Genomic DNA, 13,679 nt, shown 5'->3' with positions numbered 1-13,679 from the left:
TGCGCTAATTATGAGCGCTAGTTTCTGCTGTATCGTTAGTACTGCAACGGTAACCGCAAGGCAGCGACGTCCAATGCGAGCCGCCCCGGTCCGGCATACGGCCTTGGGTCCGGCAGCTACTGCCCCGTGTCGGCTCCACGCATCCGACTGACCGGCCAAGGTCACGCTCCGTCCGCCGGGAGGGCGGAGCTTAATGGTCACGTGCCTGTGACGTCACGCCTACGTAAGGATAGCCTCTACTCCACTGACGAATTTACGGAGCTGATTTTAACATTACGAGGCAACGACAAGTACCCTAACAATTGATATTTTGTTAAGAGACCATATTAGCGAAAATTGGCGCTTGAGCTGAAATGTGCTTTGCGAAAATTTGAAGCCAATTGGATAAATATTAAATAAATTATCGCCGAAAAACAAGGTCTCATGGGGTCTGAAATGCATAGTAGGTATGCTATGACCTTAAGAATAAAAATGAGAAAAAACTTACTATAACAAAAAAAGAAAAGCCTAATGCATATGCGAAAAAATGCTCGCATTTTCTTTTTAGCTTAGATTAAACTAGTAAAAAAGCAGAGCTCGGCGAGGGACGTACCAGTCACTTCTGCTTCTAAGACCTGTCATTTGTGCCCGGGGGACCCCTGAGTAGCCGGTGGGCCGGATAGTCAGACGCGGTCGACCGGAGCCGCCCCCGGGGGCACCCTCCAGTCGGGAGCACTTCCCGGATGACGCCGCCGCCGCCGCCGGCCGGGTGGCGCCGTCTCCTCGGCGGCGGCGGCGGCGGCGGCGGCGGGTCGGAGGCGGGCAGGACGGCCGTCAGTCCCGCTCCTGAGGCCGGACAGGAGGTGTCGCTCCGGCTCACTGCGGACATTGTCCCACGTGCCGCGGTGCGATCAGACCGCTGCCGAAGGAGTCACGCTGCCGAGATACGACCGAGCTATACCGTGAGAGCAGTGACCGACCGCTGCGACCACTCCAGATATGCAACCACGCAGGTGAGGCTCCCAACGGCTCACTGGATTAGAAGTCTACAAGTGAAAGGAAACTGAACTGAGCTCGTAGATATGATGGCTAGTCTCAATGAATTTCAATGTGTCGGAAAAAATTATGATTAAGAATTTGAAGCTTCAAGTAGCCTTTAAATGCCGCATTATTCGATCCGCTCAAATTAACAACTTTTGTTGCAATTTGGCACCTCGAACGGGATATCATCGCATCCGTATCTGCATCCATATCTAGAAGTTACATTTTTTTAAAGTAAGCGATACATGATGCATGATTTGCCGGTCCCGTAGCTCAGTTGGTAGAGCGTTGGACTCCGCGTGGTGAGAGCACGCGTTCCCGGTTACAACAGTCCGGGTTCGAAGCGTGACGGGCGCTTGACATTTACGGGTCTCCTGACAGGTATGGCTGCGGTTGGTGGCAGGCCGTAGCCAGGCGAAGTCAGTGGGGGGACCGGCCGTGCGCGGCTATGTGCGCACGTTAAACTCTGGACTCTAAATTCTGCCATAGAACTGGGATTGCGCGATCGGAGGGTAGGGAGCAGGGTCACCGCAACAAGCTTCGCTTAGCGGTGGCTCTGTCCTTGTGAATCCTTCCCATCATAAGGTTGGGACTAAATTTACAAAAAAAAAAGATTTGGGGAGAGCTTTTAGTTTTTTCGCTATCTAGCTGCTTCTTTATTTTTTACTCCTCATAATTTAACCTATACTTAATTAATACCGACAGCATTGCTAAGATGCCATCTTTTATGTGGCATTTTCATCTTCCATAGGTATATTAATGCTTCCCTTTTAATAGATACGATAACTACCAATAAAACGTCTAAACAAAACATTCGAATAAAAATAAAATAACCATGTCTCGCTCTGTCTTGATATGTCAATTGTTTACGTGCACAACATGCCAAACAAAAATATTTTCAAGTCACGGGCTAGCCCTTCCAATCCCCACTTTCCCTTAAATAGGGACCTATATACTGCGCTTACCGATTGGTGTGCTTACATTCGTTCACTCACATGCCGCATTGTTTTAAAAACATTATATTTTAATGTATGCTGTGAAAATTTCAATAGTGTGACTTAGATATATACCAGTACTTAAATACTTAGATAATGAGCTATACGATCAAAAGATCGACTATTAAATTCATAATTGGCCATGCCAGATTCCATGAATATAATAAGATAATAAGAAAGCAAAATGTGCAATGCTTATTATAAACTTGGCTACAAATTTGAGCTTTTAATCGAAGGCTAAGCCTAATTCAACATACCCTGGGCTAAGCTAGCTGGGTACCTAAATAAAGAAGTGAATAGTTAACTTATGATTTACGCATACAACATCCTCGACTGATATGAAGTTCAGGCGCGGATACAAGGGGGGGGGGGCCATGGGGGCCATGGCCCCCCCTTGGCCGATTTTTTTCAAAAATAAAATAAAAAGTTAAAAAGTTAAAAAGCTGAAAAGGGGGCCTCCTGAAAATAAAGTGGCCGAAATCCGATGAGTTTTTTTTTTTTAACCTACCCACTTAGTTATTTCTTAGAAGACTAGCTGAGAAGACTTCTTTGTTAGAAGATTGGTAAAGCTTTTCATAACTTGGAGGTCTCTTATACTCACAGAGATGACCACTTTTACAGGGCCTCCTAACCTGCACAGAGGGCCTCCAAGCCTGCACAGATGTTGAGATGTTGCCTGAACAGCTAGATAAGCTCAATAGACGCAGTTTTTTTTTTGGGGGGGGGGCCCAACAAGTGGGAAGATGGGGCCTCCAACAGGTGGGATTATGGGGGGGGGCCTCCTGGTTTCTAATGGCCCCTCCCTTGGAGATTTTCTGGATCCGCCCCTGATGAAGTTCAAGGTCCTCCTTGAGCTTCATGGTTCTTAGAACTTCAGTTCTAGTTTGTAGTTAACTATACTTTATTTCTATCGCTGCGACCAAACACACCAACTCTCTGGGTCGTAAGCGTCCAACGAAATCGAGGCAATCGATGACAGAAATAGAGATTGAAGAGATGCATTAAATACCAATGCGCCATAATCTTCAAAACGATGCGTTTATGAAATAAAAGCAAGACAGAAAACTGCATGGAAACAGCGTTTGCTACTGCGGAGAGGCATTCAATCGTGCGCTGAATTCATTGCTGACGGGGTAGACGGATGATTACTGCACTTTATTTATTTATTTATTTATTTATTTATTTATTTATCCCTCGCCCGGACTGGGGTTTTGCCAGCGTCTTGCTTAGAGGGGGGCGGTCCATTGGTCCCCGATCGAGATAGAACTTCGCGAGAAAAAAAAAAAAACAAGCGTGCTGCCCGTGACGAGAGGAAGCCGTTGATATCCGTCGTCGCGATCCGCCGCCTTTTGCGTGGGTTATTTGCGAAAAACCAAGGGGTCCGTTCGACACCCTATACATAAGTGTGAGGGTTATATCGATGGCTCACTGCAGTCCACGACGCCACATGAACGTCTATACAAATATGCTTTGACGTGTGTCACATGATGCAGCGATTGTTGTCACTGTCAGGAATGAAAGCACTAATACCGTAAATGCGACTGGTGCAAACCGATTATTGACCACCGTTTTACAATCATCTTGGAATCATAAACGTAGCTTAAGTAGTCATAGCCATTGGCTGCATGCTGCCACCCGTTCGCTCAAATGGCTCGACTTTACGCCAGGAATGTCTGGCGCTTCATAAAACCAAACGAATTTAAGAAAGAAAGTTTAACAAATAACGACAAATTGCCTGAATTAAAGTAGCCCCACTCCATTGCTCCACTGCGATTTGGTGAAACAAACGCGGTAAAAAGGCACTGGTTAATCATCCCACTAATGACGCAAAGCTTCTTTCCGTTAAGGTATATTGCTGCTATTTATCAAGCCGTTCATCTTATCTACTACCGCATCAAACGACGGTGTGCAGAGCAACAGCCACGAATAGGTTCCAAAAGGGGATTGTGAGGCGGACTCCTTCAACCTACGATTCGAAGAAAACCAGAACATGTGCACGACAATTTGAAACAATGTGTAACAGCAATGTCCGTCTTATTAACAATTATTACTTAATTCATTCTAATCAAATACATGAAATTGAATCTTGGTTGGAACACAGTGTTCCGTTACATACCAAACGATATAACTACATATACCTACTGTAACAGGAAGCTGAGGCTTCACTGACTGGTGTTATTTCTGCGCGCAGGTTCTGTTGGGCCCGATGTGCGGTGGTGACACCGGGCCTGCTGCCGCTGCTGCCGGCGCTGCTGCTGGCCCTCAGCGCTCCCCGCTGCGGAGCCGACCCCGCCGGAGATCACACCATCATGGAGCACGTGGACATGCCGGCCATGACTCGAGTCCTGGAGGCGCGCGCCGCCGCCGCCGCCGCTGAGGATGACTCTGACTCCGCCGCCCCGCCGGCCGAGACGGACCCGGCGTTCGGCCCGGTGCCGGCGCCGTCCCCGTCCCAGCGAGCCGCTATGGCCAGCCTGCCACCGACGCTGCTGCAGTCGTCCCGCCGCGCGCGGCTCGTCACCAAAAAGAAGTACTTGAAGAAGGACTGGTGCAAAACGGAGCCTCTGATCCGCCGGCTGCGGGAGCCCGGCTGCCGCTCGCGCCGCGTCATCGACCGCTTCTGCTACGGCCAGTGCAACTCGTTCTACATCCCGCGCGAGAGCCGGCGCCGGCGCGCCTTCAAGTCGTGCCCGAGCTGCCTGCCGCGCCGCTGGGAGCGCGTCTCGGTGCTGTTCCACTGTCCCGGGCAGGTGCCGGCCCGGCGACGGCGCACCGTCAAACTGGTCAAGCAGTGCCGCTGCATGCCCCGCCGCCGCCGCTGAGCGGGGAGCGTGACCTGGGTGACCTTGGTGACCTGGGTGACCTGGGTGACCTGGGGTGACCTGGGGTGACCTGGGGTGACCTGAGGTCACCAGCCAGCTCGAGTCTCGCTGGGCCAAGGCGCCTACGACCCCGAATGGGTCGCGAGTCCTGGACCTGCAGCGAATTCAGACCGGTCCTGGGAGCCTGAGGTCTGCTTTCAGTCTGAAAGCTGCTGTTGCATCTCCTGGGCCTCCCGCGAGCTGCACCATCTGTGACCTGGCACTCAGAGTCTGCTTTGGGAAACCGTTTTGGGCAACCGCAGCTATGGACTAATCTGGGCATTATATTAGCCTTCTGGGCCTGTTTACAGTCGAGGAAGAAGAAGAGGTCCGGGGTGAGAACCTCTTTTGTCGAAACGAAGAAGGATAGGCATGTATTTTTCGAGCATTTGGTGCGAAATGCACGTGGTGAACAAAATGAATGTCGGAGCGTGCTACGCCTGTAACGGTTGGTGATTTCGCCACGAAGAGGATCCTGTTCTTTATCTTAATCGGTTTCGTTCCATTAGGTTCCATGCATTCTTTTGAACATTCTTTTGAACAGCATTGAACAGTGCTATCTTTTATTATGTTTTCGCTAATTGATTTGTTATCGATTCTTACATTCCATGCGGAGTTTTTATCGAACAGGCAAAACAACAATTGTGTTGTGCAATCCATCAACGACGCTCGCGACTGCTCGTGTGTTATCGTTGAGAGTGTTTATTCTTCATGTTGTGATGCGTGTTGACACACCCGAAATTTCCGTTTACTGTTAAACAGTCTAGACTTATCAAGCAGTTTCAGTTTTAGATTTCGATTGACGAAGCAAGGTATGTTGACGATTTATTTGAGTGTTTTGTTTAAGTGAGTGGTATCTCAGATTCATACCTGTGAAAATGCGTTGGAGTTTTGTTCAGCATTCATGCATAGGCCGCTCTCGTGTAAATATCTGATTGCTGGGTTGTGATAGTGTGATAACGGTGCGTGTCACACTGGAAGCTAGTCATCGCAAGTAGAAGTGCTGGCGCACGCCTGTACATAAATGTGCCCAGCATAATATCGTGTTATTTTTGCGGCAACTTTTCGAAGATCCCGATGTTAATTTGTTAGAATGCGATAGGCAGCATAATGCATTTGTGTATATCGGCACATAGCGAATATGTACTACGCTTCACTTGCGCGTTGATCTGTGACGTTGAACGTCAGCTTTTAGCCGTTAGGTTAGTTTTAGCCGGCGGTAGACATGTGTTGAGTAGCCATCGCTCTGTCGCGTGAGATGATAGCTATCACTCGCCTCGCTCGGAACTGGCGCTTGGCGCTTCGTGTTGGCGCCTGGCGCCCGTTGCTGGCGCTTTGCGCTGGTTGCTGGCGACTGGAGCTCGTGCTGGCGCCTGGTGCTTGTTACTGGCGCCTGGCGCTCGGCGCTGGCGCCTGGCGCAGACGCCCCGGAGCCGTCCATGTTCTCAGTTTGTCGCCGCTGTGTGCAGGCGCTGTGCGGTGTGCAATAGGGCGCACGCCGGTCGCAGCTGTACCCTGCAATAAATGGCTGCTAGCTACCGGCTGTTTTTTCGTCTGTGCTTTTGGTTTGCTGGTGTAAAACAAGAAAAAAAACAAGCACGTCCATTTAAGTAAATCCTAGACTGCTTCATTTCACCCAAGACTCCTTTGCAGCCCGCAGAGCCACTCCTAGTCCTGACACAAGCATCGCGGATAGCATAAGCTGAACCGAGTTTTGTGCTTTTTGATATTCATTAGGTAGGTATTATAAATATCTGCGTTGTATAAATCCTATACCTACGTATAGAAACATATACCTATCTATAGCCCAAGCCCCAAGTCAAGTAATGTACTGCTATAAACTTTGAGGTCCAGTCCAGTCGCAATAACGAGATAAGCCATCTGAGCGTGAGAGCACAGCCATAGCGATAATAGCGCCGAGCGCGGCGGCGCCGTCCCACCGAGCCTGAAGGTAGACTGTACCGGCGAACACGCGGTCCGGCGGCACAGCCTACCAATCCCCTGTCCAGTCGGAACGGCGCAGCAAGCCAATATACGGTGCCTTGGACTGTCGGCAAGTCGAGAGCAGCAGATCATTTACTATGATAATAATTATGTACAGTGTGCACATGACGATATGCATGTCTCATTGTATACCGAGACCTTTTTTCGTTGGTAGACCAGCTATCTATCAGGCTATGGCACATATAATAAGAACGCGGTTACGAATATCAAAACGTAAAACATACAGGTTAGACATACAGTAGGTAGATACAATAAACATTAATAATTATGCATATCTAAGTATACATAATAGCATATCGCTCTATATTAGGTATAGGGCAACTGCATGGGCAAGGTGCCGTATAATTGATTTCGCCGAATAACATTTGTAAAACAGCACATGGAACGGCGAGTTTTTACTCAGCGTCATGTCATTCTTTGCCCCTTTGAAGCCATTTACGCAAATGTGTTTTGAAGGTAGGTACTTGCTATCCCTTTAAATGTGACGCCCGTGAAAATAAAATAAAAATGAATGAACAAATGAATTCCAATTCATAATAAAGCTCGTTCGACTGGGCAGAACTTCCCAAGACCGTTTCTCACTTACGTGAGGTGGGCGTCGAGTTAACTATTCCCATTTGTTTGATCTGGAAGATCAGCTTGAACATTTGAAACAAGGTCAAGTTGACCTTACCTGACCGCTAAAGGTCACGTTTGATTTCAGTCGATTCGTAATTCGTATCGTTATGCTGAACACATCCGAATTCCGAAATGTTCCCAGCGCTCTAGCATATCTCAATCAAAAGTTATCTTTGAAAAGGTGCTGTTGACCTGCAATGACCCAAGATGACCTTGGGGAGATAGAGTGAGGTCACAAGTGCAATTTGATTTTCAAATCGGTATTCAGCGTTTATCTGTCATACGATATGAAGAGAGTTTCACAATATGACTTTGGTAACAAGGAAGCAGTTTAATTTTAAGTCTCATTGACTTGCAACACATGTTTAAATTGATATTGCGAATATTTCGTTCAGTCGGTGTAGCTATGGTGTGCGTTTAAATTCCGTTGATGTCTAGTCACTTGACGTGACTTCGTGACTTGATGATAACTTGGGTCTGAAATTTTACTCCATGTGTCGAAAAATAAAGTGCCTACCTAACAGTTAGGTATACTTTTATCGTTATGCAGAAGCCTGATGGGTCGTAAAAACGTTTCCCCTCTCCACCTCGATGCAAGTCGAAAATTGAAGGGAGAAATAGTGGGAACGGAAGAAAACAGGTATTTTAAAAGGCCCCTAATAGGCGCCACAGGCAATTCCTATGACTACATTTGTTTTCTAAATCCATACATGAAAATCTGTTACGCATTATTAGGGGAAGGAGGGTGAATTGCGCCACCTTAAGGAAAAACGCTAATTGTAAGAAAACCGCTGGAGATATAAGCATGCACTGGTAACCACTTCAAAGAGGAACTCATTAGCTACGATTTAAGAGCCTCCCGATCAATTAAGAATGTTTCGTTTGCTTCCGACAGCTGCTTTTCAGAAACATGCAAAAGGGCGCATTTACCGACAACTGCTGTAAATTGCGCCAGGGGGATGGCGCAATTAGAATCAAATTGCGCCCTATACTTAAACATGGCTAAGCGAATGAGACGGAATGCATACACCCCGGCAGTGTAATGTCATTGCGGCTTACTTAAACATTTATAATGTTAATCAGGCTGGATAAATAATAAATGTAGATATAAATAGCGATGTTTTTTGCCCAGGTAAATAACTTTACATGTGTCCGTATGTTTGTAAAAGTGCAACGAAAACGTTTTATGTAACCGACTAGATCTATGTGAATGTATGGTTAAATTTTCAATCGTTTCTCTCAAAATTATTAATTTTTATCGTTTCGACAACTTGTTGACATCAGTTTTTACTTTTTGATCATAGCTGTGACCTCTCACGCCCGAGTCCATGTTGTAAATGCCGTATTTTGTCAATTACACCACAAGTTGGCAGCCTAAATGGCAGCTGCATTATAAGTTTGACGAGAGAAATAATTTGCGGACTGGCGACAGCGGGCTGCTCCCCTGCCTGGCATTAGACTCCTTCTTTATTGCAATCAGTTAATGGTGCATTCATACTGTCGTGATACAATAGCTACACCATTATTCTATTTGCGCCCCCATGGCGCAATTGCCATGGGCGCAATTAGAATTGAGGTACTTTTTAATAAAAGCGTAGAAGTTATCATAAATATGCTGAAGGAAGTTTACTGTTTAAGTGAAATATAATGAAAAAATGTGCTTTCTTTCTAAATATCACTCTGAAAATCACACACATATCACAGATTTTTATAGCCAACGGTTCAAAATACTGCAAAAAAGCTAAGAAAACGCCGTAATATCTTTGATGGCGTAACTGAGCCCTGCTGATTGGCTTCGTCGGAGAGCTTGGGCCATAAAATGAACTATCAGGTGGTGAAAATATTGTTCTCGAACACAAAATTATAAACATGCCATTGAATTCGTGGGAATGTTGGTGGGCGCAATTGGTTAGGAGGGCGCAATACACCCACTTTCCCCTAAAGGTACGGAGATGTGATCCTAAATTAATTAAATAATCAATGAAGGACTTTTATTGACTTAAATAAACTTGTGAGTTGACATTACTAGGGTTGAACTTTTACCATTTCCACATACGTATGTGATTAAATTGAGGCGTATATCATAGGACTCGGACCAATGGCCATTAGGGGCAAAGGCAGCGACTTTCAGGGAGTATCGCTGGCAAAGTGCGATGGCCTTCCATTGCTCTTTATGTTATCTGCTCTGGGCCGTCGGCCGTTCTCCGTGTCGATTGTCGGCCGGACCCGGACGGAGCGGCCGCCGAGGAGGCGCCGTCGCGACGGCACACGACCTTGACTATCGATTAGGCTGGACAATTGGTTATCACCGGGCGCTGCTCCCTAATACTGGCCGTATCGGACGGGCTCCGACCGTCCCGAGGAGCGCAGGCGACCGGCGGGTCCATGTCGCCGCGGCGGAGCGCAGTTCCGGCCTCACCGTGGGCTGCTGCTCGGAGGGCGCCACTTCAGAGAGCGGCGGCAGCGGATCCGGGCCGCCCAGCCCCACTGCAGAGCAGCTCGTAAACCGTACACTGTCCTGTCGCCACGCCATTGGCACCGGGACGGGCGCCCCCGGTTCCCCCGGGCGCCCCCCGGTTCCCCGGCGCCGACGACTGTCGAACCGTCTCGCTCTCGGCCGTGTTGCATCAGCCGCGCTACGGCAGACTATGGACGCAGGAGTCTGTCGCCGTGCTGGGAAATTCTTAAATGCATTTAAGAATTTCCCAGCACGGCGACAGACTCCTCCGTTCATAGTCTGCCGTAGCGCGGTCTGCCGTATCTTGTCTTTAACCACCACCATGGTGGTGGTTAAAGACAAGACGCCGCTATCTGTTTTTTTTTTTCAAGGAGAAGCGCGACTCAAATTTGAACTTACCGAGCTTGGTGCATAGCATATGCAAATTGCAATGTACATATGTAAGTACGATCCGTACGATCCATGCCGACGGGGGTATAAAGGGCCTTGCCGACGGGTGTCTCGACTCTCGGTCATTCTCACTAAAGGTCAAAGGAGTTCACTGAACCCGGATGACCTCAGTTCTTGGATGACCTTTGCACAATTTGTCGTTTGCCTGCTAGTTTGGAATGGGTTTCCTTGTTCTATCAGAAATCCTTGTTCTCTGAGTAAGTTTATAACAAACCGGAAGACTTTGATGCCGACGAATCAGCATTAAAACGTTGCATGCTCTGAGGCGTCAAAATCCACGGACATGGTCGAACATGAAAACTTTGACTCAACGTCGTTATTTCACGGAAGTGATCTTTAGTTTTTCAGCCGCATGGGCATATCAATTGATCAGTCAGATGATAACCAAAAGTCAAATAGTGACCTGACCTCAAGTCGAGTAAAGTAGGTACATTAAAATGCTTTCTAGCATACCTATCCTCCGTCTTCGAACGCCGACAGTCGCTTCACCGCTTGTCACTACGTAACACGATAACAGAGTTCGAGGGAGGTGACCCCTCCGGCCTCCAACGTTCGGTGTTGTGTGGTGCAATTTGCTCTAGTCCATATAGCTTCTAGCTATAAAAAAACGTTTAAAGTTATCATAGAAAAACGTTATCAACAAATTCGTCGTTTTGAATATCATTGTGACCTATGCAGCAGCCTAGGTAGAACAGTCGACTTGAGATCAACTCTGACATGTTACGAAAAAAAGTTTGACAACCACTCTGTTTTCCTCGTCCTTTGCTCTTTTAAGTTCACGAGCTTATCAAATGTTGGCGTGTCGTGGAGAAATTACAAAAACTGACATTTGATGAGTCGATGAGCTTCAGACTTCAACACTGACTTAGGGGAAAATGACCTTACTGAATAAAGCATTTTCAAATGGTTGAGACTTTGAGAGCTATCAATCGTTTTTTCGCTTCTTTCCATCTTTTTTTTTTGTTTTTTTTTTTAGATAATCGAGTGCTGACCTTATGCGCCGTGCACTTGGCTGCTCGCAAGTATCACATCCGAGATAAATCCCATCAAATTTGTGAAGTTGTCTGAGCAGTCTCGTCTAGGGATAATGCATCTGTCCCGTATGCGCGATTTCAACAGCACATCCAAGTTCCATTAAACACGTCAGCCGAGATTGTCTTTTGTGAGCTGCAGTGACAGTTCACTGGTAAAATGACGACGCTCTGCGTCCGGCGCAAGCCTTCAAGAAGTTCGCTGAACCGGTCCCGGAAATATGTCCGCCAGAGATGTTTTCTGAATCTGTGTCTGAAGAGTTGGACCATTCATTCGAGGCGGCCCAAGTAGCCAGCATCCGGCGGGACGTGTCCGGGTACGGCCTCCGACAGAGCGCGCCCGGCCCGGCCGCCCGCGAGCCTCGGACGGGCGCCGGACCTGCCTGTGTGGCTGCCGGCTGGGAGGGTGTCTGCCCCCTCCCTGTGTGGCTGCCGGCTGGGAGGGTGTCTGCCCCCTCCCTGTGTGGCTGGGAAGGTGTCTGCCCCCTCCCTGTGTGGCTACCGGCTGAGAGGGTGTCTGCCCCCTCCCTGTGTGGCTGGGAAGGGTGTATGCCCTCCACGTGTAGCTAAGGAGGGTGTCTGGCGTCTGCCCTCCCTGTGTGGCTGGGAAGGGTGTCTGCCCCCTCCCTGTGTGGCTGGGAAGGGTGTCTGCCCCCTCCCCGTGTGGCTGGGAAGGGTGTCGGCCCCCTCCCTGTGTGGCTGGGAAGGGTGTAGCCCTCCATGTGTGGCTGCCGGCTGGGAGGGTGTCTGCCCTCCTTGTGTGGCTGGGAAGGGTGTATGCCCCTCCTGTGTGGCTGCCGGCTGGGAAGGGTGTCTGCCCCCTCCCTGTGTGGCTGGGAAGGGTGTATGCCCTCCACGTGTAGCTGAGGAGGGTGTCTGGCGGGCGTCTGCCCTCCATGTGTAGCGGAGGAAGGTGTCTGCCCCCTCCCTGTGTAGCTGGTGAGGGTGTCAGCTCCCTCCCTGTGTGGCTGGGAAGGGTGTAGCCCTCCCTGTGTAGCTGCCGGCTGGGAGAGTGTCTGCCCCCTCCCTGTGTGGCTGGGAAGGGTGTATGCCCTTCCACGTGTAGTGGAGGAAGGTGTCTGCCCCCTCCCTGTGTGGCTGGGAGGGTGTCTGCCCCCTCCTGTGTGGCTGGGAAGGGTGTACTGTATACCCTCCATGTGTAGCGTAGGAAGGTGTCTGCCCTACACGCGTAGCGGAGGAAGGTGTCTGCCCTCCCTGTGTGGCTGGGGAGCGTGCTCGGTCTGCCAGTACAGCTGGGGAGCACGGCTGAAAGAATGCGCACCGCGCGCTACTCGTATGTAGCGATTGGATATCAGACAACCGGCGGCATTTCACATAATGTATGCGTGCTGTGTATGAATTCCTACGCGTTATGCAATATACATTACATACAATAACGACCCATAACGACGACCCTATGCAATTAAGGCTTTGAAGAGCTGAATCCCCATTCAAAATGTTTTATATGCCACAAACGACACAAACTATCCTTTCCTTTCGGGCAATATCCGAATAAAATCTTCCACCTAGACAGTTTTAAATAGATTGATTCATATTTCTCAATGCCTAAATTCTCAACTTAGTCAGTTGCCGAAAAAGCTCTGTTTATTGTGATGTGTCATCAACCACACATTTACTTTTAACAGGTCACATTTGTACATACATTTGACAGCTGATGAAAGGGCATCAGTGCCAATGACTCAATTACAATCATTACAGAAGGAACTTCAGATGCATTTCTGACTTGAGGCAAGTCATATTTTCAATTTTAGTGACATGGGCATGGAACAATGTGCCCATGTAGTTCCAGAATCAGTAATGGTTCCTTGTTGGTAAGCTAATGAAAACTACAATTCAAAACAGAATTGGGTATGACTCCTCATTTAGCAGGCAACACCACTGTGTGATGCATGTCATCAGTTCTAGCAAAATTGTACACTCTGAAGTACCTTATAGGAGACCAGCAAATTCAGAACATCAAATCTCCAGCCTCTGGAAATTAGGCCAGCCAAATGAACCAATAATGCTCAAGAGATTCAGATGACAGCTGCAGCCTTCTCATCATCACAAGACTCTGAAGAATCAGACAAATCGCTATCATCTGGAAGATCAGGGTCAATCCACAAGTTCTTCTTTCTCTTAGGAGCAGGCTTTGTTTCAGACTTGCTCTTTTTCTTACCACACCCCTCCTCTTCCTCAGATTCATCTGCAGACCTTTTCAAATTTGTGTCATCACAATCTT

General features: G+C 48.3%; 1 protein-coding gene across 1 annotated transcript; it reads left to right on the top strand.

The window, feature by feature from the left end:
* Nucleotides 1-815: 815 nt before the first annotated feature.
* On the top strand, nucleotides 816-6,414 carry LOC122392849 (gremlin-1-like). The gene is made up of 2 exons (XM_043388174.1): nucleotides 816-992; nucleotides 4,207-6,414. Exons 1-2 carry the CDS (start codon nucleotides 979-981, stop codon nucleotides 4,835-4,837), a joined length of 645 nt encoding a protein of 214 aa, XP_043244109.1. The 5' UTR covers nucleotides 816-978; the 3' UTR covers nucleotides 4,838-6,414.
* The last annotated feature ends 7,265 nt before the right edge of the window (nucleotides 6,415-13,679 follow it).

This window comes from Amphibalanus amphitrite, unplaced genomic scaffold, assembly GCF_019059575.1.
Source record: "Amphibalanus amphitrite isolate SeventyFive unplaced genomic scaffold, NRLGWU_Aamphi_draft 000503F_arrow, whole genome shotgun sequence".
NCBI classification, from domain to species: domain Eukaryota; kingdom Metazoa; phylum Arthropoda; class Thecostraca; order Balanomorpha; family Balanidae; genus Amphibalanus; species Amphibalanus amphitrite.
This window is presented reverse-complemented; position numbering and strand designations above follow the sequence as displayed.